This window comes from Larimichthys crocea, chromosome XVI, assembly GCF_000972845.2.
Source record: "Larimichthys crocea isolate SSNF chromosome XVI, L_crocea_2.0, whole genome shotgun sequence".
Taxonomy (NCBI): domain Eukaryota; kingdom Metazoa; phylum Chordata; class Actinopteri; family Sciaenidae; genus Larimichthys; species Larimichthys crocea.
In genome coordinates this window covers 9,709,131-9,736,184 of record NC_040026.1, presented here as the reverse complement: position 1 = coordinate 9,736,184, position 27,054 = coordinate 9,709,131, and the positions used below count along the sequence as shown (strand labels likewise).

Here is a 27,054-nt window from a genome sequence, read left to right as displayed (position 1 = left end):
AAGTCTACACATTATTACGACATGTCTTATGTACATAAATAATATAACATTACAAAAACATTGGTAAGGCAAATATGATTAAAGGTCCAGTGTTTAAGATTTAGGGGGAATTGTTGACAGAATATGACAGAAATGGAATCAAATATTCATATGTATGTTTTTAGTAGTGTATAATCACCTGAGAATCATTGTGTTTTTATTACCTTTGAATGAACCCTTTATATATACATTGTTGGACCCTAGATCGGGACTCTAGATTTTTTGCAAGTTTCGTGACTGCCATAGTTTTCTTCTACATGTTTGGAAAGGAGGAGCAGAGTGTTATTTAGTTGTTTGCTCTGCAACTTCACCCCTACACTACTAAACCCTACACACTAAATCCTACACACTGGACCGTAAAGATGCAAAAATTAAATCAGGAGACTATAAAGTGCTGCAGGAATGCATATCCAGGTACGTCATGCAACCAGTGTGTAACGTTAGCTTTTAACCTTTGCTGGTTGCATATATACACTTCAAAATTGTGAAAGTGGTGTTCATTTGTTGTGCTTAACAAAATCTGTGAGTATCTTAAGTTTTAGTTTGCCACAGAGCTTATTTTCTGCATTAATTCAGTAAAAATCCTGTTGGTGTTCTGTCAACGGAGCCAGGGTGATCCTAACTTCCAGCCTACAAAAATATGTCAACCTGCAGCACTCTATTCTCCATCTATTTACAAATGACAGTACATGGCTTTACAAGAAACCATAAGGAAATAGTTTGGTTGGTGGTGTTTGGTTAGAAGTGAATTTGTTATTTTACACATTAGAAAAAACTAATGTGTAAAACATAAATGTGAAATGCCGGTAGTAGCAGAAAAGGTATATGTATGATTGTTATCAGGGTTGGAAAAAAATAGTTGACAGACAAATTACTGAAGATCAGTTAACCATTTGTTTACCTTACAACTCGCTACATTTGTTGTTGTTTTTTAACTGTTGGAACCACAAATTGGATAATTTTCTGTTCGGGTAATTTACATTTGACAAGATATTCCATATAATTACCACGATTAAAATGGCAATGGCAACAATTGTTAGTTTTTACGCTGTGTAACATACATGATCTTTATTGTGTTATCTGGTAGTCTTGTCCTTTTTTTAAACTTTTGTTTACTTACTTACATTTTGCACATGGCACTCAAATCTTTGTTCGAAATCAAATCAAATCAAATTTGAACTTAAAGATTGTGACCAAAATATCATCTGACCTTGCAGGAAGATCTATCTCCTGTCTTTTGCCCCTCTGCCTTTGCCTACTTTTTTTTCATTCACTACATCTTATTCTTCATCCTTCCCTATACTTCGCCACCTGCTGCACCCTCCATTCCCAGGGTGTGGTACACCCCCTCTTTCATTCCCTCTTTCCTCAGTGCTTCATAGTCCCTCCCTCCACCTGCTGTGCCCTGCATCCCCAGGGTGTGGTACTCCTCCTCTTTCATTCCCTCTTTCCTCAGTGCTTCATACTCCCTCCCTCCACCTGCTGCCCCCTGCATCCCCAGGGTGTGGTACTCCCCCTCTTTCATTCCCTCTTTCTTCAGTGCTTCATACTCACGTGCTCCTCCTGCTGCCTCTTCCGCCCCCAGGGTGTGGTACACCTCTTTTGTTCCCCCTTTCAATGCTTCGTAATTACCCTCTTTCCTCTCTCTCCCTGGTGCTTCTGGGTTAAGCGTGTCATACTCCGCTTCCTTTTGGTCACCACGTGTCTTCTGCAGCATCTCATATTTGTCATCGCCCCTGTCCCGTTGCCTCAGTCCTACATCCTCGTATATAGGTCCTAAAAGAAAAAAAAAGTGCTATGTGATGCTTTCAGTGTGCTTAGAGAAAGTCGGAATGAAGTAGTAGATCCTCACCACTGGTGTTTCTCCTCTTCCACAGGATGTAAGCAGCTGTAGCTGCTAAACATAGCAACACCAGCAAGACGATCAGAATTATCATAAAAACTTTGATTGGGGGTCGATCTGAAACAGAGACAGAACATATGTAACATATCTTGACTGTATGAAATCTCTGTAACCTGTAACATTTTGACAGAATTTGTCAGTATAAAAGGGGAATATCCGTTAGCACTTTGATTTACTGTATACATTTTCAAAGCAATATGTGAAGACTAATGTAGCTCTAACAGGCCAAATAATGAGTAGCAACTGAACTTGGTTAAAAACTTAGTAGTACTTCAGCAATTTACCATTGCATTTCCATAAAGTTGGGGGGCACACAAGAGTGGTATTGAAAAAAATTGAGGCCACAGATGCAGAGATATGCTGAGTCTCACCAACTGAGTTGTACGCATGATGAGTTAACTGGTCCTAATGTGGAGTGTCAAGGGAAACAATGTCAAAGTCCATTAGCAGAAACTTACAGTAGTAACCATTGCTGAGAAAAGACCTCCCGTTGTTCCACACAGCAGAACATGCATAAGTAGCACTTTCTTTTGGCATCATGAATGCTGCGTTGGAATCCATCCATGTCCATGACTGACCATCAGTTTTCTTGTAGTACCAACGATAGGAATAGGAAACATCACTGGGACAACGTGGACAAGAACATGACAAGCCAAGTTTTTCAGAGACAACTGCCTTCACATTAGGAGCTGTAAGAGGACAAATGAGGAGACAGACTTTAAAAGATGTCTGCTGGAGAAAAAAAAAGCACTTGTAAAGCATATAGTATGTGTTGGTTGGTGCATACTTTGGACAAACACTTCTTGAATATCAGAGGTCACGTTGTATGAGGGTCCATAAGTGCGGGCCACGTGTGTGTAGATGGCATTACACTTATATTGTCCTTTTGCAGATTCTGTCACGTCAGGGATTTTGTAGGTAGAACTGCGACTTTCCAGAATGACCTTCCAATCATTCATTTCACCTTTTTTGTAGAAAACAACGTGCCTAATCTTATCTGTGCCCCAGACATAACACTTCAGAATCAAATTCTCCCCAACTATAGCAGGCTGAGGATACATCTCCAGCGATATGTGCTTCCCTGAAAGAAGATGAAATGGATTAGGTTTACCTCTATTCTAGTTTAAATGACTAAAAACAAAACTACACTGGTGAACATGATGGAGCATTTAGCAGCAAAAGAGCCAGATGAAAAGCCACTCATTAGTTGATAGAATCCACATTAGAGACCAAAAACATTGCTAAAAGAGAGTAAATTGTTGGACTTGGATTTACCAGACAGCCAAAACATGATATGAACACTTGTTGTTCTGTAACTACTGGATGCATAAAAAATACTGTGTGCTGATAAATTGGCCCTATCAAATGTGATGATATGTCAATGCTCACAACTGTGTTCACAACTTGTTTCCACTGCCCCCAAGTGGCCAGAAAGAAAACATTTATTTGATATTTAAATAACGGTATTAAAGAAAAACTAAACTGTTAACATGAATGCAGATAGAAGATGATGCATGGATGATGGAATAGTGTCATTGCATTTGAATAAGTGGAATGAATAAGGAAAGTTAAAACACAGAAATGCTATAGTATAACAGAGCATTAAAAGAGCAATAGGCCCAAAGTACCTGAGGTCCTGACTGTGATTTGGTTACTTCTGCGTTGTTGAGTGCTATCGGTACACCAGTAAATGGTCTCTTGGACATTCAGATCTTTGGATTGAAAACTCAGACTCTTGGGATTGTCCTTCGACCTCAGTACAATCCGTTTTGTCTCATGTCCCCTATAGACCCTGCACATCCATCCCTGCAGACCGTCGTCGTTGTCAAGCTGCAGGACAACTGATTCTCCAGGCCGCATTACTGGCTGGCCTGTCTTGATTTTGAGTGTGGCTATCGGAATGTTTTCTGAATGGTAAATAAATACATTATACCGTTATTTGTATGGATCGTGAATGTTCCTTTAACAGAGTAAAAGGAGTTTGGACTCCATTACTTACCCTTGACGTCGATGGAGACACCATTACTTTTTTTCCCATTGCTTTCACAATGATACGTGCCTGAGTCCACTGGGTCAGCAACTGGTATCTTCAAGGTTTTGTTCACCTGCATTACCTTCTGATTTCCGTTTAAATACCACATGACTTCGCTCCCACTTGGGATGTTGTTACAGGTCAAATAAATTAAGTCCCCAGAGAAGGTCTCATTTAATGGGGGTGACATAGTGACTAAGGAGGCAGGGGACAAAGAAAAAGAAGACAGTTAAAGATTTGTGTAGGCATTCTGACACCTGGTACAGTTTATGTCATTACAAGAAAGGGCTGTTGTACATGGTTTTTACTGCCACTTAACACATTTAACACAGGTGAAATACTGCAGTGGACTGTAACTAAGTGAAGTACATTTATTCAAGTTGTATTTTTGCTGAACTACATTTGTCTGACAGCTTTTCATATTAAACATTTTCAGACTGTGTGACTACAAATTTGGTAAACAAACTAAAGTGTTCCTTTATGGGTGGAGAAATTCTCCTACTTCCCCCTCCTCTTAGATTATCTGGTCACAAAGCTTAATAAAAAAATAAAAAATATAATACATGTATTTTTTTTTAGATTAAACTACCTCATCTACCTCCTACCAAACATCTACAATAGTTAAATGTAACATAAACATTGATGCTTAAATAAATTTAGTGCAAGACCCAAGTGCAGGTCTGAATGAAGAGCTTTTTTTTCAGTGTGGTATTAGTACTTTTACTTAAGTAAATGATCTGAATACGTCTTCCATCACTGCTGACAAGTAATATTGGAAACAGTGATTACCTTGTAGATCTTGCTGACATCTTGCCTGGAGCACAAACGCTGTAACAAAAAAACAAAACAAAAAAAGACAACAACATTTAATTCTTAATACACTAACAGCACTAATTATAAGACTAGTAATAGAAGATTGAGTTTACATTAGTCTCTGCTATTTAAAGCAGTGCATTTCAGACACTAAGGCCACGTTCAGACAGGAACAGGGAAACCGAACGCCGGTGATGTTTCTTCAGTTCATTTCAGTGAGGGTCGTGTGTATCTGCACCGGCAATTCAACTTTGTGAATCACAAAATCCACTTTTTTTTTCTTGTTGTATCTTCAAATTCAAAAGCTCAGCTTCAAAAATCGACTTCAAACAATGTGCCCAGAGCTGGAATGTTTTGTTTTTTTCCCCATGGATTTTCATCTAATGAAGTTAAAGTTTCTGTAGGTGGTGCTATTTTATTTTTATTCTGTCTTTTCAGCCTCTGTGCTGGTCACTGCAATTGTTTTTATTCAACTTGAAGTGATATTTAAAAAAAACATTCATACCTTTCCTTTTCCTTTGATGCTGTTGTCCAAAGCAACTTATTATGAGTGAAAAAAAGTTTATGTGGCACAGTAAAGAACCACATAGAAGAAAAAGACCAAGTGAACAGAGAAAGTTGCAAAAAACTAAGAAGCTAAATTTACTTTTCACTTTTTCCCGCTCTCTTTTCGTCATGTACGGCATATCAGTATACTGTAGAATCAGTACAGTATTCACTACAGTATTATTTTATCGCAAACTTTTGTTTTGCAAAAATAAATCCTCACAAGCTATGCATTTGCACCTAAAACAGATCTGTAATATTATTACTGCATTGTGGAATTAGAATTTTTGCACAGGTTTTTAGTCCCGTGTCTCACCTCTTATTGCACCAAACCAAAGTTTCAGAATAGCACAAAATGTTTTTTGTGTTTTACATAGTCAATTAAAGCATTATTTATCAAGTACATATTATATTCCACATCACTTATTTTTGTTTTAAATGTGCACGGCTGTAAACGTCTTTGTACATATGCCTGCATATCTGCAGTATATTTTTATTTTACAATTTACTTTAAATTGATGATAATAATGACACATATAATTCACTTTCACAAAAAAGTATTCTACAACTTCAAGAAAACATTTCGCTTTATGATACAATAATGATATAAAATATAAATAGCTGAGCTGTTATTTTACTATAATCATATAATAAGTTTTTACACAAATGATCAAAAGATATTCATTCGTTATTTTATTTCTCTTTTTAAGAAACCTATTTGGATATATATAAAAGCCAATATATGCATGTGCATTGGATCATAATCATCATAATGTTGACTGACACAATGACACAGCTTCATGAAAACATTTGACTTAAAGCAGAAATGTCTTGATTTGGGATGATAATGTAAAGCCGTGATATTTCCCTCCGGCCACAAATAACTGCGGAAAAATTTGAAATTCTTGTACGTGACAAACATGACTATATTATTTTACAAATGCTTATTACTATTATTTAAGATAAATATATTTATATGATCTCATATTAAAATGTTTTAGTTTTCTGATTTTGTTTTAACCTTCCTGTCTATAAAATTGAGTTTTAAGTGCCTTTACCTCTGTGGTTTTTATGTAGGCAAAACTTAAAATATTTGTTATTTGCTAAATGCAATTTAACATCTTTATTTGGTTAAAAGCAATATTTTCTCTGTGGTTCGCAGCTTGGATTTCATTAATCAATAACTCATTAACTCATCAATAACTCTCATTCTGCCCTCTACTCCTTTTCTTCTTTTGTTTTCAATTTGCAAATTTATTGCAGAAAATTCAGCAAATTGAAAGAAAATGTTTTATCAACGTTTGAAATGGCACCATGACCGTTTCGCTGACCCTACCCAAGGCCTCACTCTTAGTTTCTCTGTCTCCTTCATACACCACAAAGTGTAAAATGTGATCTTAAGTCACATAAATACATCAAACATCTGTCTAAAAGACAGAGTAAATATCACTAAATCCCATCTAAAAAACAAGACATAACTGTAAAATAATAATGCAAAAATGAAAACTTCTATCCCAAAATCACCTTTGACCCTTGCAGCAATGGCTCATGTTTCATTGTATATTTCTTACCTGCCAAGAGCAGCAGATATTTTCCTCCCTTCATCACCCTGCCGGAGTATCACAGACAAGAAAAACAACACGACTAAGGTGCTGAGAACTAACTGACTGCATCTAAGAAGCATTCATATTGAGGAAGTGGCATTTGGTGGAAGTGATTGGTCAGAGTGCAATACTCTGCAATACCCTATGTAATAAGATTTCTCTTTACTAGTGTTCCCAGTAGCATACTAAAAGTGAAGAATTTAACTCAAGAAGTACATTTCAACTTACTTACTTATTATTACACACAGAGACAAAGGCACACAAGCACAAGAGTGAATTCAAAGTAAATTCAGAAAACAGGATACTAATAATGATAACAACAATAACATCAACAATAATAACAATAATAGTTTTTCAGAGTTAGCCCCTTTTGCTAGAGCCTCTCACAGAGATCAAAACTAGTGATGCAGTGATGCATTCAGGTGCAAACCACCAGAGTCATAACATAACATAACATAACATAACATAATATAACATAACATAACATAACATAACATAACATGGTAGTGTGGTGCATCTGGTACATTAGCTTAGTCTTTTTAGGTGCATTTGAAGAAGCTTTCAGCAGTCTCATTAAGAGTATCTGTGTTATTAATATTATTATTTGTAATGTTTCTTGTAGTTTTACAAAACAGTATTGCCTCTGTGGTATAGTATGCCAGGCGCTTTGGCGTGGTTTTCATGACGGTTATTGAATTTTTTTTTTTTCTGTTTCCGAGTAAAACATTTCCGATAGATGAAGGTGAAACTGGGTCTGCTGAGTCAAGCTGTTACATTTAGGCCACAAGCTAAAACCAGACGGGCTGTGGTGTTGTCGGCTACCACAGGGTAAAAGAGAAGTGTGAATCACAAACATAAAAACTCTAAAGCTGCAAACAAATCACATTTTTTTTATGTACATAGCATATGATAAACTGTATCAATACACAGATAAGATGTGATGTTGTGCACCTGTCTGTGCTACAGGTGTCCAGATCGTGTTTAAAAATAATGATCACGTAACACTCAAAAGCTTAACAGGATATCCTCTTTAGAAAAGTTTCGGTTATTAAGCGCTTTGTAATCATGTGTCTCTTGTGCACCGGCCATTTCAGGACACTGTGGGTTTTTAGGTGTTAAATGAGATACTGCTGATTTCTGCAGATGAAGACTGACAGTAAGCTGAAGTCTGTTTTGCACTTCTGCTTTTCTGTGTGAAGGAAGGGCATAATTTTAAACAGATAAAATTAGAATTAACAGACTCCTCTCATGCAATTAAAATGTGACTTAAACATCCAAAGGCATCAACGGGTTGATTCTAACTGATCTAACTGTGAGCTCATGTTTCTGTTTCAAAACCAATCTGCTGAAAAGCTACGTGATGTTTAGACATGACAAATAAAACACTTCTGCTTTGTTTCTCAGAATTCAAACAAGTGGACAGTTTCATTTTGTCTAGTTGTGAAATTTGTAGACTTACTGTCGTTAGCAACATTTATAGAGCAACAGCACTCTATAAAGAAAATACCGGTATTAAAACATGATGTGAATCATTTTACTGAAGTGAGATGTTGGTCAGCCTTTTCTTATTTTCTTTAGTTTTGTTCCCTTTATTACAGTTTATATTTCCACTTTTAAGCTTTTAAAGAGGAAGAGAAAAACAGACCAAACATCAGCATGAATGTTAAAACACTCATCTTGAGCAATCAGCTTCTAAGAACTATATTTCTAAGATTACTTTTAATGGCCTTTTCAAGCTTTATTTCTGATAGAGACAGCTGAAGAAAGAACCACATGTTGAATTTGAACCCTGGGCTTCCACAGCAAGGACTGAGCCTTCGCACATGGGGCGGCTGCTCTACCAACTGAGCTAAACATTTGAAAGTCATTCTGAGAATTATCTTCTGTTGTTCACATTTTTTCTCTCTCTCTGTTTCAGTTACTTGAAATGGCCACCAGAGTCCAGCGCTGCATTGGTTTTCCTTGAAAAGATCGTGCAGGAATGAGGCCTTACAGCAGGAAGCAAAGTAGTAACTGTATTTAGAGCTGTGAATGTGCAAAGCAGTCTTAGTCTGTGATGCAGCCGCCATGAACTAATGAATCTCAAAATGGGATTACATTTGACTAATGTCAACATAAATGTATTCAACCAAGTTTTTTAAAGGATTCACACTGAAAAAAACAAACATTTTTTGTTTCAAGCCAGTGCTTAAAAGCAGCTTGGATTTCATTAATCAATAACTTCTCTCTCATTCTGCCCTCTACTCCTTTTCTTCTTTTGTTTTCCTTTTCAGTCTGACTCCACATCACCCAGAAGCAAAGTAACTGCACTAAAACACACAGAATGAAACAAAAACAAAAAATAAGAGCCCAGACAGCATATCCCTACTACTGTATGCTCCATCTGCCCGTGACCCATTTTTTTCTCCTTGCCTTTGGCATGAAAGGCGTTAACACGAAAAGCAGGAAGAACGCTACTTTCTCAGGGTAAGGACGTTGGACAGCAAAGGTAGTGGAAGCACCATGGTAGGATGAAAGTGTAGTGAATATACACAATGGAGTGGTGCACCATTAAAGGAGAGCACCCACTAGAGCTCTTGTCAAGGGTTACAATGCATGTGTTATGTCGTCCTTGAGAGGCTGGATTTAGCAGAATTCATCTACATCTCCTCTGAACCGAGTGCACTATTGTGTGCATTAATGTAATGTACTTCCTCTCTCCTCCATGCTTCTCTTTGATGGGCACTAAAAGCATAAAGCAAGCATGAGGACTGTTTTCACTCAAACACTCCAGCTGCCCGAACTTACTTGGTAACGTCACAAATATTCAACATTAGAGTACCGAATATGTCATTTCCTAAATAAGTTGTTGGTTATTTCGGTTGATTTCTTTCTTTTACTTTTGTGTTTTTCAGATTTTCTTTGGTATTTTGTCTTTATTGGACAGTTCAGAGTGTTGATTTTGAAAGGGGAATGAGTCGCGAGGGTGGTGACATACTACTTCCCTGAGTTGAACTGAGGACAATGTGGTTATACTGAGCTACTATACTGTTTAAGTGTTTGTTTAGCAGTTTTATCTTCCCTCTTCTAGAAAGCTGCCCTTGCAGAAGGTGTCATAACCAGTTCTCCATGTGAGATGCAACATATGCCATGTGTAGATCGCTTTACCCGCTGGGACACATATAATGATGCAGTAACTCCTTACTCCTGTCACAAACCACATGCATCAAGATTCATTGTAACCAGACTGACAGTATTTTTTTGGCATTTTAATGTTGAAATACAATACCACCGGGTGTCCTGATAGCCAAAAAAGATGCACACCACATCATTGCAATATCCCTAGTGTGTTTTCAGCAGTCTTTGTGTTGCTGAGTCTTTTAAATGTTATTTTTCAATGCAGCGAGCATCCCAAACAAGATGCTATTAAGCTCCACTGCACTGGGAATTGGGGCAAATCCCAACACCAAATAAAACCCTGAATGTCTGCATGGTAACATACTCCAAGGTGTAACTGCGAAAATAGGTTTGTGTTTTTTCTGTGTCCATGTGTGTGTGTGTGATTTAGGTGAATAGAGTCTTTAAATGACAGAAAACAAGTTTGTTCAAAGTTGTGGTCGGTCACCGATGCATGTTCCACAACATATGGCTGCAGTATCTGTCACCATATTTTATTTCTGCTGCACAGGTGATAAAGCCACATTTTGAGAATGAAAAACAGTTTTAGTACAGTTTTATGATGACCATAAAAGACACAAAGGGAACGGTGAGGTGGCCTGGATTCATCCACTGTACGCATGAGACGGGTGAAGATAAAGGGGAGTGAATCATATCATGAGACGAGTGTGAGTGCATTTGATTGATGGAGTGACTGAAATAACGAGCTAGAGAGAGGGTGTGAGAGAGAGAGAGAGAGAGAGAGAGAGAGAGAGAGAGAGGTTGAAATGTGGCGGAACAGTGAGAGACATAAAGACAGAGAGCGAGGGAGAGTAATGAAGAAAATTGGGGATAATTGAATAGAAGAGCACGACCGACAGAGGGTGAAGAGTCAGTATACAGTGGAAGTACAAAGAGGAAGGAGAACGAAGGAGAGAGATCAGTCAAGCAGCTGAAGTAAGGTGGAGAGAGAGAGTATGACACGCTGGAGAGAGAGTGCATGAATGTGTGTGTAAGAGAGAGAGAGAGGGAGAGAGAGACGGCTAAACCGGGGCATAGAGTAGGTGAAAGTGTGTGTGTGTGTGTGTGTGTGTGAATGAAAAACAGAAAGAGAGCCTGCAGAGTACAGTGGCTCAGGCTGGCTCACACCGATGCACATTTAAAGACTAGAAGGCATGAAAATGTGATTTTTGAAAGAGAAAAAGCAAATCACTTTTTCTTATTTTTTCCTCATCTATATTTTATCAACTGGATCTTTCTCTCATTTTCTAATACCCGGTCCCTTTTTTTTTTACTCTCTTTGTGGTTTATCAAGGAGGTCACTGCGGATAAAATGAGGAGCAACACAGCCTGAACTGCAGATTGAAAGGTATTTACTTTTATTTTAAATATTTTATTTATTTATTTATTTATTCACTCTGGTTTTTGGTTTGAATTAATCTGAAGAGCAACTGTAGTGTGTATCTCACAATCAAAGTCACGTAAAGTGTTCAGAATATTTTAAAAAAGCGCCAAAAAATACATAAAATGACATAAAGTGACGATAGAAAACTGGTATGTGTGAACTATCAATTGCATAGAAAGCCGTGCATAAAGAAGCATTAGGCACACAAAGAAAGGAAAGAAATTATCCTAAGCAGCAAGGTGTGACAGGCTGAAAGTCAAAGCACTCTATAAGTAGAAGTGGATGCTGCGGAGATGGTGGCAGAGCGAGGGGGGCACACGTCCTCTGAGATCTCATGTTTTATGGAGGTGGCGAAGAGAGAGCAAAGTGGGACAGAAAGAATGTATTACAAAGATCACAGAGCATTCAAAGAAAACTCTAAAGTAATTACGCATATCACTTCAGAACAGCTTTAAAACTGATTAGTGAGAGCGGACTGCTTCGCTGTAGCGCATATAAGCTTTATTATCTATGGTTTGCAGCATAAAGCAGCTGTAATGATGTGCCTCACAAGGTGGGATTCTAACTAAAAGGATCGCTTCCAGACATTTTCTACTGGACACAGTGGACAGTAATGGTGGAAAAGTTCATTTCTCTAAATGAGGCTTTCATGCTGTATCCAACTTTATGGCCATAATTGGATCTCTTGTGACTTGTTAAGACCCTGTTTCGCATAGATTATTCCATGTTCATTAGGAATCATAATTGTACATTGCAGTATTTTACAACCGTCCCCCGCAGTTACAAAGTAGGTTATGACCTGTTGTACAATGAGAGGAAAATGGAATAACTGATGTAGGTAATATGATAAATCAGTCTTGGAATTTGGAGGGGAGAAATGTTAATACTGCTTATGTAAAACCTACACTTATGTAAGACCTATTTTAATACTACCCAGACACTTAAAGCATTGTATTACATTTAACAGAATCAAGCGAGAGCTCATCAACACCCACATTTCACACACTTCTGCGGATGCGACTTGTCAAAATCGTTACCTGCTCACAGCATTCGTTGCGTCAACTGATGGAAAGGTGGAAACCGTCTAAGGACTCCAGAGAACTGACTCGCATACACATATGCAGACACACACACACACACCTAAACACTATGGTGTCTTCCAGCTCTGTGCTCTTTCATCCAGTAGGTACGACATAATTGACATTGCACAGCCTCCTAAGGCCTGCCCCCACACTATATTGGCTTTAAAAGCATATTTTTCCCTTGAAGAATTACACCTAAGGGAATTCATTTAGGAAAGGAAGAAAATAAAACAGCCAATTTAGAGCAGGGTGGACACAGTAAGATTAATGGCCTCCCAGCAAACACAGAACAATTGATCATAATGGAACAAAGAAAGCTGGATGACGTTATCAATCGAGAGGGACTTACAGAGTGATTATACGTAATGTATGACTAATGCCAAAGAAAATGTAACATGAAACAAATTAGTGGGAGATTAAAGACAATAATTGCCCAAAAAGCTTGATGTGCCAGTGGACGTGTGCCTCTCTGTTTTAGGAAATTTCCACCATTGCTGCCTACTTATATCCACTCCATCCTGTTACTGCTGTTCTCTTCTGCTCGGTCCTGTTCTGTCCTTTCCCCTCAGGAAGATCACAATTTGTGCTATATGGTCCAGTTATTCTCCAGGGTTTGGTATGGAGAGTGTGAGTGTGAGGACAAAAGATGGACATGCTGAGAGAATATTTCCAGTGACAGCTCCTTGTTGTAGAGGAACACAGCTAGGCACTATAAACTGCAAGCTACTATCTATGAACCAGAAATGCAAAACCCACAACAAAATGTTCCTTAAATCAGTCCCATGGGAATATTAAACTGGGCTACAGCTGTATCGAGCTATAAACAGGCAAAATACACACGTGCCCATTGAAATCCATACAGTTGAACACACACACACACACACACACATGTAGCTTTTAATTCAACAACAAAACGCTGCAAAATCTGTGCAAAGAAATGGCAGACCACCCTTTAATCTTGACATTTAAAGTGCCATCATCAAATAAGCCTGAGTCGTAATTCCATGTGTAAATAAAAGCGATCATCTAATGGGATTTTTAATAAACTTCTAATTGTTATTTGCCAAACTGACAGAGCCTCATTGTTGTGCTCATTAAGATGGAACGCAGGAGAAGAGCTTTTTCCCCTGACTCTGCAGGCTTTTCATTATTACATACAGGGAGATTTCCCCCAGGGGAAAGATCTGGAGGATTGCCGTAAGCCATGAAAACAGAAGCCGGCAAAATGCAACACATGCACCATTATGAAGAGCTCAAATATGAAGAGCCCTTTACAGTTTCTGAATACAACTTCAAGTTAATGACTGAAATATACACACTCACACACTTGTCTTGCATGGAAGTCACAGTAAACAACAGCTGGGTTTAAGATGCACTTATTAAAAGCCTTTTATAATACTAACATGTACTTGGCAACCTTTAAAGTGAGACGCCAGTTAAAATCTGAAGTATGTAAATGTACTGTATGACATGAAAACAGAAGTAATACATCACATGATGACAGAGCACCTTTAGGTATATCTCATTAACCTCACTGTTCTCTGACAGCTTCTGGGCTGCTGAGCAGCCTGTTTAAAGCCAACGGGGGTTAGAAGGCCCCTTTAGCCAGCGATTTTTGGCTCGGTTTAGAGTCCTAACAAGGTAGCGTTGATCTGATTTGCCGAGAACAGGTGTAAAGAACATACTTCCCCCAAAATATCTTGAATAGAAAGCACACATTTTATAGCTTCATTGATTTCTAACACCCAACCTCAGTGGGTGTAAAGGTGCTCCCCACACAAGTGTTGGTCCCATTTGATATGAAATACCACATGTGTTTGAGAGTTTCTTGCCCTCCTAGATCATAAATATCAGGATAAAGGTTTATTTATTGCTTATTGGAGTATGCAGCTGTAAAAATGATAAGTTATGTAATAATAATCTAAGTATAAAGTTAAGAATGAAGGCTCTTTCTGTCTGTACAACCAATTACACATGGTACAAACAGTAGGTGGACAAACTCTAATGGGGCCCGACAGGCGTCGACATGGTCCTCACTTTGTCAGCCATGTCTAACAGCATTTATTAGTATCTTGTTGACTTCTGTCTCTCAGTGTTACCTTTGTGTCAATGGACGTGCAAGGTAAGTGAAAGTGTCAAATAGTGGACAGTCAATTTGTGGCTGTTTATCTGCCATAATATCCACCCCAAAGCCTTAAACCTGCACTCATCTCTGTGTCTCTGACTAGTTTGTCTGTGGCCTGCTTTCATCATATTTGAGGCCTGACATCTCCCTCATCGGGGGCTCTGGGACAAGTATAAAAAAGAAAGTTACTTGATACCAGGGATTGTATAGATGGTCTGTTTTATTCGAGATGTTTTGACACTGCATCTGTGCTTCTTTGTTGTTGTGAAACAGAAGGCAACCTGCTGCACAGTTGCCTTTGAAGTCTTTGTTTCCATGACATTTTAATGCACTTTCTGTCATATCATGTGTAGTGAGTGAAAGGGGAGTTTGTGTTATTTGAAAATTAACTCTAAATCTGATATTTACTTTGGGAAATTCTATTAATTTTATGTGTTTCAGATGATGAAGTTAATTAATAGATACTGGATGATGTGCACAGACACAAACTAGTCTTATGCACTTAAGTTTGGTTTCAGTGCTGCTACAGACACATGCACGTGGACCTGGGGCCTGGTTTCATTTAATCCATTGCTGAAATTAACACTACTAAAAACAATAAAAAGAACATTGCGTCTCATATATTGGTCCTCGTGGATTAGGTCATTAACCTGCAATAATAAGCTCCAATAACACATGTGAAATATGAGGCTTTTATGAGGCATTAAATGTGCTTCATTATATTATATTAAGAAAAAGGTGCTTTTTAGTTATATTTAATTATTTTTGGCATATTATTTCTATATCATCCATTTAGAGCTTGAAAATATACGGTAATTTAAAAAACATTGCTATATACACAGATTGACCTAACTTTGTTCTGTGAAGATTTTCAGGATGTTAAAATTAGGTCATGGGCCAGAAAAAGCAGAAGTTGACAAACCTCAATTGAGGGATTTCTGTTGTGTCGTTGGAAAAAAAAAGCTTTAGCTATTGTATCAAACAGTGTTTACGGGAAGGAGGAAGTCTCAAAAATAGCGCAGGGGATGTTCACTCCTAAAACTGTGCTGCATTGAGGTCTCCCAGCCCATCCAGCCAAGTTTAGCCTAAGCTAGGCCTTCAGCGCATGCTCCACCTGACCCAATTATATCCAGTCTGAGGGGAAAGATAGCCCACTTTGATCTACACAAGACCGCCAGCCAAACTAAGGCTGACTGGTCTGTCACATAATTCTGCTTTCTATTAGACATATTTCCAGGACACGTGTTTATGTGTCTTCTAAAAGACTCAAACTGTGGAACGTGTGTGTGAACAATCATGCAGCATGTGTGTAAGCACATGCACACGTGCTTGGAACATCAGGCAGAACCTGTATAACCTGTGAAGTAAGCTGTGGCCCCTTTTTCTTAAAAAAGATCGTCCTTGGTGAGGTGGCGACGAGGAAGGTGGAGCTGGAACGCAGATCCAAAGGAGCAGGATGTTGTGAAATGGAGAACTGGGAGTAATTATTTTATTCATCCATTTAATTACTGATTAGCAGGGCTATCATTTTTTGTTTGATTAGCATCAGTTATGCAGTTGACTTAAAAGGTTTCTGTTTGTGCTGGATAGGAAATTTTGCACCGCCACTGAGGGGAATGCCAGGATCTTTGAGTGCATAGAAAATAGATCAGTTGCTGGGTATTGTTATCTGCCTGTAAAAGTAATCAATGATGCCATGATTGTCAATTAAGCACTTGCATTTCATCTGATTTCATCAAGCACAGATTAAATTACTGCCAAGACTTGTGATCCTATCAGGAAAGCCAATAGTATAGCGTATACGTTTGTAATGCTTATTTTCATGGTTTAGATGATATAGACATTAAAACTTAAAGGATTAGTTCAATGTATTGCATTAATGTTAACTTTAATTAGTGCTAATGCTACTGTATATACAGTATGGTACCTACTTATCATACCCCAGCTTAACCCTTCCCCCTTAAACCTCTACGTCAGAGCACCACCCCCAGACCTGATGGCTAGTGATGCACCACTCATATAAAATCTCTCTCCCCCCAGTGGAGTGACTCATTCCATCATGTGTTGGAGTAGGCCTAGAGTGTTCTTGACAGTTCCTTGTCACTGGTGGCGTGAAAGAGGCTGAAAGGGTGGAGACCCAGTGAAAGAGAGGGATATAGAGGACAGAACTTGGCCGCTCCACTTTTGCAGGACGTAAAAGTGGGACAATCTGTTCCTTGGATGATCTCCAATTCTACTTTCTGGGGACTGATACACTGAAAATATATCTATACACATGCTCTGTCCTACATAGGAAGAGAGTGAGTGAGTGAGTAAGTGAGAAAAAGAGAAAGAAATTGACAAAAAGAGGAAACATGAGTAGAAGTTGAACTGACTGCCCATTAGGTCTTTGTAGTACTTCATGCTTGGACTTGAATATTCCTGTGAGACAGCCAAAAGAAGAGGAGAAACCCCAATGCAGCATGCAGGCAACACTCACTCATAGCACACATAGATAGTGTATGTAGTGAGAGCACAAGATAATTCATAATTGATATAATAATTTATCATTTAAAATAGGATTATTTTTCATTGTGTATCATTTCATTACAGTAAATTTGAGTTTGTCTATTTAGCAGAACACATGTTTTGTTGATCAGGAACCCCTAGGACTAAAGGAACCAAATGAGCCCCAAAGTCATTATTATAACTTTGCTATGCTTTGCAAAAAGCAAGACGTACAGAAAAGGCAAAGGTGAATAGAGAAGAGAGATAACAGTGACCTCTCTCTATGAATCCCTCCATCCATCTATCTTTGCTTTCCAGTTACTCAAGGAGAGTATCCATCTCTGTCCTCGTTACCATGATTAATCAGCCCCTGATTCTTCATCTTACTTTCACTGCATTTCCTTACTGTCTGTCGACCCACATCAGCCCAGATCTATGAAAATCCTCTACTTGAGTCTCCGTGTGGCTTCAGATCATCAGAAGTCTAGCTGCTGCACTGGCATCCCATGGGCAGACCAACTTGCCAACTTCTGAAATCTTCAGATGTCCCTCGTTTCTACTTTTACATTGCGTGACTGTTAGTCAGGAGCTCAGAAGATCAGGGATAAAAAGTAATTAAGATATACTGAGTTGTCTTGTACTGATAATTTTTATAGCTTTTGCAATAAAAATAAACACTTGCTAAATTATATAATATAGCGTACTCTATGTTAAGATGTTAAAGGATAGGTTAACATTTTTTGTCTTAAAACAGTAGCCAGGTGCACAAATGAATAATTTTTGATCGCTGTAATCATTCCTCCTGTTCTGATCATTAAGAGATCTCGTTTGTAATGCGCGAGTAATGTGGGACATTCCGTGTAAAAGTTTATCGAAAGCTAAAATGGGGCTTCAAGGGTAAAAGTGTATGTAAAATTGAGTTTCTTCCCTATTTGTGTTACAATCCCTCCACTGCTTCTCTACAAGAAGAAACTGCGCTAACACATAAACCATCTACATGATGCTTTCATTATGAGCAAAACATTTGAGTCATGAGCTTTTACACCACAAGATAATGGTTGCTAAGTGTCTTTTATATGTCTGTGGTGATCTGCAGTCTCCACTGACCACTCACAGCAAAATGAGGAAATGAATCTGGTTTTAAATGTGTGTTCCTGCCCTAAGTAAGTCCTTGCCTACATAACAAGAAAACCTACTTAGGAGGTGCAGGGTACCCAGGCCATATTCATGTGATACAAGAATATAAAAGAAAAACACAATAATCAAAAAAGCCATTTTGAAGAACAATACAAGTGAGTGGCTGAAAAAAAGACAAAACTCAGTATAAGACAGTGAAAAATGAGTTTTCTACCTCTGAGACAATACAGAGAGACAGTTCTGTCAGGAGTGTGAAATTCATTCCTCTCTCCCACCACTGTTTTCCCAAGAGAAAGAAAAGTCAAGACAAGTTGGAGAGATGATGCCCAGCACAGGGACAGGAGAGCCCAACAGCTGGCAAAAGGAACCTGACTAAGTCTGAGCTATTGTTGTGGCAGAGCGTAGGAGTTGAGTGACAGGACAGAGAAGGTGAAGACGAAACGAGTTTTGCCATCCATTATGGCGGAAGAGCGTTTAAGGAGGTGTGATTAAAGTTAGAATATGACATCAAATAGCACTTCATTTTAAATAAAGAAAAACAAACACCTCCTTTCATTCTGTTTTTTTTTTATTCTTACTGTTGACTTTGGCTTAGCTCGCCACCTGCTCTCATCCCTCTTCTAGCCATGCTTGCTCCCCACCCGCCCACCCTTTTGTCTCAATCTGATTACTCTGCTTTATGCAAACTACAACTCTCCTCGTCGTTCTCTCTTGTGTATTCCCCTTTCGGTTTTACATCCCAATTATAAGGTTCCTGTCTACTCTCAGCCTGTCCCTCTAGTTCCTTATCTTGCCTAGTGCAGACTCAATGTTGTTCAATATTTGATGAGACTTTTTTGTTCATAAATCAACCATGTCTATTCTATCCTGGTGTGCTTGAATGATAGTGTTAATCTCCAAAATACGCTCTTAACACACTGCACTTTGAGCTTCTGATTAGAAGGATTTTCAGCCTAAATGTAACATGTAAATCATACTTACGACAATGGCCAGAGGTGGGTCCTGTAGTGTGCCTTTGTCTACAAATACTGGTTAAATGTGTGCTGAATATGGATTTCAGACCATGGGTAATTGAACAGCTGCCCTCTGTCCTCCTGTAGCTATTGATAGGCACCGAGGCACTTAAATCTGCTGCCAGTGGTAGAAACCTTAATGAAAAAAGTTTAATATGTTAGCCAGCCGCACTCCTCACTTTTTTAGATGACTTTACTCTAATGTATCCTAAGTGGTTAGATACTATGCAACCCGGACCAGAATAATGGATGGTTAGATGCTTTTTTTCTCAAACCATCCTTTTGATTTCTCCTCTTCCTCTCTGTCCTGGTTCACTTGTTTTGCAGACATTGTGTTTGCGTTGAAGTGGCCCACCCTGTCACTCTCAGAGCATCTTGGGGAATTGACCACGGTCAGTCCTCATTCCTCTATAGTATCCTTTTTTTCCCCAGCTCAACTAGCAGAGTTCCTTTTGGCCAGTGAGACTTGAACTGACCAAGCTTGGATTGTTTTGCATACATCCAGTCAATCAAATACTACTGAATTTATAAATTAGGCATTTAAAATATATGTGTATCTTGGAAGTTACAGTACCGTCATTTGTACCACTGCATCACTGTATGAAATGAAACCATAATAGTGCATAGCTGCAGAATTTAGCCAGGTTTTGTATTTGTTGTTATACCGACCAAGTTCTAAGATAAAGTTTGTAGGGCCATTTCATTTAAACTCTTCATATTTTCACATATTTTCTAAATCGGACTGTTCCCATTTCCCTAAACTCTAAAACTGACCTCAACCCAGTTGTCACAAGATAAATAAGAGGGATCATGAAATGAATAATAGTACAGGAAAGAAGAAAAAAACACATCTCCACATTTCTCTTATCTTTGTTTTTTGTAAAATGTGAACAGTTGTGGACATACAGCCATTACAAGGGGTCAAAATGAGACATTTCTTCATTTTAAGCAGTCACAAGCCAAAAGGGTAGCTTAACCCAATAACCAACATCCTGATTCTGATGATCTGATGTCCTTGCTTAATACTAAAACGAACTCTAACCTCAACTATCCAGCCAAGCTCCAACAGTTTGGGTTTTTCTTCATATTCCTGTTATTGCAAGGATATTTAGTCCTCACAAAGAAGGACAAAGACAGTAAACTGTGCAACAATCAGTGGTCTAGCCAGTACTAGCAAGCACATTTTGGCAGCCTCTTCAGTAAATGTTTCCTTTGGATCAGTGGCTAGCTTCTTCATCTCTACATTATTATTTATGTCAATTACAGGCCACTGTAAGCTGTGCCAGACACCTGTCGATGTCCTTGGTCACCAATAGAGGTTGATAAGTCAAAAGTCATAGATCACTTTATGCCCCTTTAACCTCCATCAGCACCATGTTTTCTACATATTTTATTAATAACCAACTGAATCTCTATCTGCATGTTGGTACTTTGTGATTGAATGAGCTTAGATCTGTGTCCTAATTTGAGTTGTGTCTCCATAGTCTCGTGATATTTTATTGAGTTCCATCTGTCCATCCAAGCGTTCTGACTCCCATCTATTTCAGACTCCCAACTCATATGATATTTAGAGCACCAAACTGCCAATGAGAAAGTGGGAGATTCCCTGCGTCATTCACCATCATTAAAGCGGCTGTTGGCAATGATCCAGATCTGCATGATGGCAAAGCCCCTGTAGCCAGAATTCACCACAGAAAAACCGGGACAGAACATATGGAGGCGCCAGTATGCCAAATCTGAAACACAGTGAAGCAATGAAACAATCTTAAAGCAAAAATCCACCCTGTTTTCCAGTAGCTGCTGGTGATGCAAGTTGTATTTGTGGGGTCCATTTTATTGTTTGATAGTGCTTTCATCTCCCTGCAGATAACTAGCTAAATGATGACCTGACATGAAATCAAGATTTTCATGTAATGTCAGTTTGTAGCAGGAAATATTTACAGTAACAGTAGAAAACGCATTCTGGTATTAGTCCATCAAGGTCAAAGATCTTGGTCCTCTTTGTAGACATTCATGAAGGAAGAAATCAATTTCACATAGAGCGGTTTTTCCACTCAAAGAGCCCTCAGCTGACCAGAGTGCCATGTAGCCACAACACTTGTTGGGTTTTAATTAAGGGGCATGACTTTTCTCTACTGGAAAAACTCCCACACTTTTGCAGCATATTTCAAATGAAATAATCTACACACCTTTGCCATATAAACATGGACAGATGTTACATTATCCAGATAACCTTCTCCTTTTGGAATATGCTTGTATGCAATAGAGAGGACTCACAGGTTCCACAAGGCAATGAAAAAAAACAGTTTGTACTCAAACTGAACTAAACGAACTGAAAATACTGGGCCCCAAATGATTTACAGAAGCTGTATTTAATCAAACAGTTCTCACCAATTGCAGGTGAGGGTGTGCTCGAGAGTATTAAATGAACCCCAGTAGCGTGTGTGAAATATTGACACGTTCACCTCACTGTAGGGTTTCTACGCAGCAGCAATCAAAGCACAAACCACCTTGCTGGTGGGAATAAACAAGATTTTATTTGGTTTGGGTTGTACTGCCAGCCATAATGTTGTTTTTATGGCTGTTTTACCTAAGGTCAGAGATGTTTCTGGATGTTGTCAGTATCCCATCACTGAATATTAGGAGGTCATTCACAACACAGCAAAGAAAAACATCTGCATCGCAACGAACATCTGATGTTTGATGATGTGTAACAGTATCTGAGGGTGGAATTTTCCTTTAAGGAGCTCACATTTAGCTGTTAGCCCTGGGTTGTGCCTCAGACATAGGCCGGCTCCATTACCACAAAAGTAGCAATGATCTTGACCTTGTGTGTGAAACTAAATTGCACATCCAACTCACTCTCTTCTGCAGAACCTGTGATGCAAATTCACACAGTTTATATATAGCATGTCTTTCATCAGCCTGCTATTCCCCGATGCATTCCCAGTGGCTAAATGGAAAATGTGGACCAGCTCTGTGCTCATTCACACATGTGGACTTATTCGCATTGCCGGTGGCTAGTTTTTCTATTATTGCACGTGTCTTTTTACCTGAATCACACACATTCTGCTAAATTCACCCTTTTAATGAAATAAGAGTTAAATGACCAAAGTTTACTCCCTTCTCTGCCTGTTTCCCACAGCATGTTTCTAAGGATGAAGCCAGTCTCATGGGATAGCCATGTTTTGTCTCCATGACAGCTATGTCACTCAGCCCTCTCTGCAGTGACCCCTGCACCGCAAAGGATGCTGGGAAATAACGAGCACTTTTATCCCGGTCAGGATGACAAAGATGGGGAGGATGAAGAGGAGGAAGAGGAGCAGGGAGGAGAAAACGGAAAAGGGGAAGGTGGACGTGACACGGAGAATGGAGGGTTAGAGGGTCTGGAGGAGAAGGAAATGACGGGAGGACGACAATCTTGGGATGTGAAAGCTGGAGAGGTGGTGAAACCAGCAGCCATTGTGGTCGGTAGACAGAGAGCAGACCGACCACTGAGGCCGGGCAACCGGGGTATCGCATATATGACCAATCAAGCCCCGGTACATCATCAGCTGGCCAATAAGCAACAGCATAATGTCATCGCAGCCAATCAGCAGCCTCATCACCCAGGCCTGAATGCGATGCAGAAGAGACGAGCTCTCATGGAGCGCAGCATGACCACAGTGGCTCCGCTGGAGGACACTTTCCTGACCATGATGGTGTTCCGCATAGGAATTCCTGATATCAAACAAACAGTAGGTGCATGTTTCATTAAAATCACTATAGCCAAAACACTGTATAAACATATTTAATGAATGAAGATACAAATACAGAAAGCTACAAGTCCCAGGTTCTTCTTGACCCCTAATTCAAAATTGATTTGAATCTAAAAAATTCAACGATTCGGAAAAGTCAAGTCAGTAGCACACAGTTCAGAGTTCAGTTCCTGATATCTAACATTTTAAAGAATGAACTGTCAAAATGAAACTTTTTTTTTTTTAGAGTGACAGGAAATGTGGGGAGAGTGAGATGGGGAATGACATGCGGGAAAGAGCCACAGGTTGTATTTGAACGCTGGGCTGCCATGGCAGGGACTAAGCCTTTGTACATGGGGCGGCTGCTCTACTGACTGGGCTAAACAACACCCCCAAAATCAAACATTTAAAAGTTTAGTTATCTGCTGTATGTAAAAAGTCTCCCTGGCAAACAGGGCACTAACTGGAGGTCTTTCCAAATGAGGAAGTAGTTCAAGCCAAGTCTCTCTGGATTTACTGCCTCGGAGAGAGATAGCTTTAATCCGGCAAACAGAATTTAAAAAATAATCATAGCTCAGTTTACATTACAATGTAAAGGCAGTAATGCATCTGGCTTATATAACCTTCACTGACTTGATGTTTGTGCAACAGACAGACAATACCAAAGTTGCTAAGATTGTTTTTGTAATAACAGAGTTTGTTATTTGTACTTCATCTCATCATGTTGGTATGTACTGTAGATTTGTGACAATTTATCAATACAACCACCAACCAATCCCAAGTGATTATTTCTCATATCACGCCAGCTCTTGGTTGCTGTGTTCATCCTCAGTTTTTCTACCCCAACTTTGTTTTTCAGCTTGCTCAGCTGATTCAAAATTGTTTTTCTTCTAAACCAATCTTCAAACTAAGACAGTCATTTTGCTGCAGTGTAGACTTCACATCTGTTTCAAATTAGTCACTGAGAAGAACCCATGGGTTCTTAATGCATACATTTTTTACGTTAGCCAAACAGTGTGCAGAGCTGTACAAACACATCTCTTATTTCAAAGCATTTACATTCCAGTCATCCCACGAGCCGAGGATGCATCCCAAAAGGAAGTAATAAAAAATACAGCACTTGACTTGTGTTCAGCAACTTGCGAGGGCAGACATATTCAGTTAACAACACCATGTAAGCATCTCATGTAAGCATCTGCCCTGGGTTGGATATGCTCATAATTAGTTTTCAGAACTGAAGTTAGTATCAATTCACACTTCAAGCTGCTCTTGGCTGTACGGTGGCGGCAGGTGAGAATTGACAAGCCCACACGCCATATCCAGGTGAGAATGGGTGCCCCGTTGTAACCCATCTTCCTTTCTCCATTTTCAACTCCCTGAACATGCCGATTGTTCTACATGTCAGCTAATCTGCCCTCAATATAACAGTAATTGCTAATTATCTAATAGGTTTTTAATGAGTTTGGGGAGAGCTGGGGAAGTGCGTGACGCTGTAAAGGAGGGAATATGAGCAAGGCATCTGTGTTGCTCTCAGTTCTCAGCCACAGGCATCATATTCAGCTCAGCACACCACTGACAAACACCCAAACCTCACAGCTGAAATGCTATTGAACTGAATTAGAGAGAGATGAAGAGAGGGGCTGAATATTTGGAGCTAGTTAAAGATAGTGAGAGACGAACTGAATGCTGTAAAGAGAGAGATGAGGAATGAATAAGCAAAGAAGAAGATATATGCATTTACATAAACCATAGTACTGCACAGGGATGGTCTAAATAACTCTCCTAAGTGGGGACAAGTAGTGCCCGAAAGATCTCAGAAAATCCTTGATTGGACAAAACAGAACGATGGGGAGAGAAGTGTCACAGTAATATACAGTATGCATTACATTACTTCTCTCCCAGGGATTAGCCACTAGATCTCCCTCTCCTTCACACACACACGCACACACTGTAGGAATATATACACTACGCTGCACAATTACACTCCCATAAGAATGCACGAACACACGCACACATATATTTTACAACTCACTTATATCCATGCACATACACAGACGCACATCCTCATCATGTGGTGTACCTCCCAGGGGCCGCCAAGACATTGCTACGGCAACGGGTGCCTGCCTTCACTAATGAACCGGTTGCCATGCCAATGGAGTTGGCTACACTATCAAATAGTGCAGCCTAGTTGAGGGGCGGAGGGCGGAGGGGCGGTGTGGAGGGTGGAGGCTCCAGGGGCGCAGAGGGGACATGGAAGTGTGCTGAGCTGTGCAAATTTTACTTACAGTTCTCTGAAACGGAACAATAGCATAGATGCAGACATCTCATTCAGACTTCTCAGCCCTGTTGTTAAAGCCCTGCTCCCGATCGGCTTCAGACTTTAATAAGAAAAGGACAAAAAACAGATTGGTCTTCCAGAGGAAATGCAAGAAAATGAAATAATGTGAGGAAATGGGCAGTGCACAAATCACCGTTAAATCTAGTTAGGCATACTTAATACATAAAATACATCCGAGGTATTTTTTCATCATGGCCTGTGAGCCTCCGGTGTATCACACACAGACATACAGAGGCCAAAGAAGCTTTTCTCTCCAAACTAGTTTGTTCTTTCTCCTCTGGATTGTGGTGCATATCTGGCATTATGCATGCAGAGATCAAAGAGGAAAATAATGAAAGGGAAATATTTATCCCAGTATAGAATCTTTACTTCTTCAATAGGGGTAAAGGGAAAAAGTGATGTGAAAACAGATGGGGAGGATGACTCAAATATCCTGATAACAAAGGACATCTTATTTCCATGAATGTAGTAGATGATTATTTATTTTAAAAGAATGCATTCATATTCTGCACACACCACATTCTCATCATCATTCACCAAGTGATGCTAAAACTGTCATGCTACATTTGTATTCCATTAAAATAAAACGCCATTGGCTAAATATTCGACCAACCTGACCAAGTATAGCTGAAATCGTAGGTATTAATGTATTTGCAGTGTCTCTTTTGGAATTTTTTTCAGCAGCGGAGCTGCTCTGTCCGTTGACCCATATTTATGCGAGTGAGAATAGTTTCAACTAAATGATCTTGGAATCTTTACAGACAGGATTATACATTTGCCATTTGTCTTTGTTATCTGCAGAAAATATTTTAAAAATGTAATGTCGCAACACAGACATTTACTCACACCTTTTATTCTTTTACAAGTCAGAAGACTTAATGACACAGCCTACATCCAGCCTGTGAGCATTTGATTTTTCTGGGCTTTTTGTAGAAAAGCTCCAGAGCTCTTCTGTGGTGGAACTCGGCCATTGATACTCTCCCTGTAGACTGTTCTCAGGTCAGTTTTAAAGAAATACAACAAGTAGGGCCTACTTGTGGAAATCATGATGGTGAGGCAAGAAATGAATGAATAATGAATTATATTAAAATGACCCTATTCAGTGTGGAAAAGTCTCTAGATCCTGCTCCTTGCACCTCTCCTCACTCCTCTCCCTGCTCATCTGCACACACAGACAAGCAGCTAATTAATGCAGCTAGTGCTCCTTAGCAGCTAAAAAAATGTACTGTACGTTAGTTTGAGAGGCTGTCGTATTTATGAACTGACAAACTACATTTTCTGTCAGCTTCCTGCTAATCTGTCCCACTGTAACGTTGCTGCTCTGTTCACTTTTACCACTTCACCGTCACTTTCTCTGCCCGCTGACTTGTTGCACACTGTCATAAGGAGCTATGTCCTCCACCCATTCTATTGCCAGTAATATTGCGCATAGCTCCACCGCATATATGCTTAAATAATCTGATGTTCCCATTAACAGTGGGATATGATGACTGGGAATCACCACTGCTGCGCCTGTTGATCCATCTGTGTATATGTAAACATAGTCCCACTCCCCATACTTTCCATCTGCGTAGTTATAAAATTCTGCCGTTTCATTTCTTCTCTTGATGTTCCATATTTTTAGATCTACACTTGTTTCTTGTATATATTTCAATAAA

General features: G+C 39.3%; 2 protein-coding genes across 3 annotated transcripts in view; one reads left to right on the top strand and one right to left on the bottom strand.

The window, feature by feature from the left end:
- Positions 1 to 814: 814 nt before the first annotated feature.
- On the bottom strand, positions 815 to 7,005 carry LOC104923228 (uncharacterized). The gene is made up of 8 exons (XM_010736264.3): positions 6,905 to 7,005; positions 4,764 to 4,802; positions 3,942 to 4,169; positions 3,571 to 3,849; positions 2,730 to 3,023; positions 2,401 to 2,631; positions 1,892 to 1,999; positions 815 to 1,815 (listed from the first exon to the last, which is right to left on the bottom strand). Exons 1-8 carry the CDS (start codon positions 6,936 to 6,938, stop codon positions 1,337 to 1,339), a joined length of 1,692 nt encoding a protein of 563 aa, XP_010734566.3. The 5' UTR covers positions 6,939 to 7,005; the 3' UTR covers positions 815 to 1,336.
- A 3,830-nt stretch (positions 7,006 to 10,835) lies between these two features.
- The window catches only part of LOC104923274 (SH3 and multiple ankyrin repeat domains protein 1), a 44,556-nt gene continuing 28,337 nt past the window's right edge, over positions 10,836 to 27,054 (top strand). For both annotated transcript variants that reach the window (XM_019262081.2, XM_019262076.2), the window contains exons 1-3: positions 10,836 to 11,029; positions 11,388 to 11,441; positions 22,467 to 23,058. In XM_019262081.2, the coding sequence (XP_019117626.2) occupies positions 22,570 to 23,058 (489 nt within the window). In that variant the 5' untranslated portion in view covers positions 10,836 to 11,029; positions 11,388 to 11,441; positions 22,467 to 22,569. The remainder of the gene's footprint in view (positions 11,030 to 11,387; positions 11,442 to 22,466; positions 23,059 to 27,054) is intronic.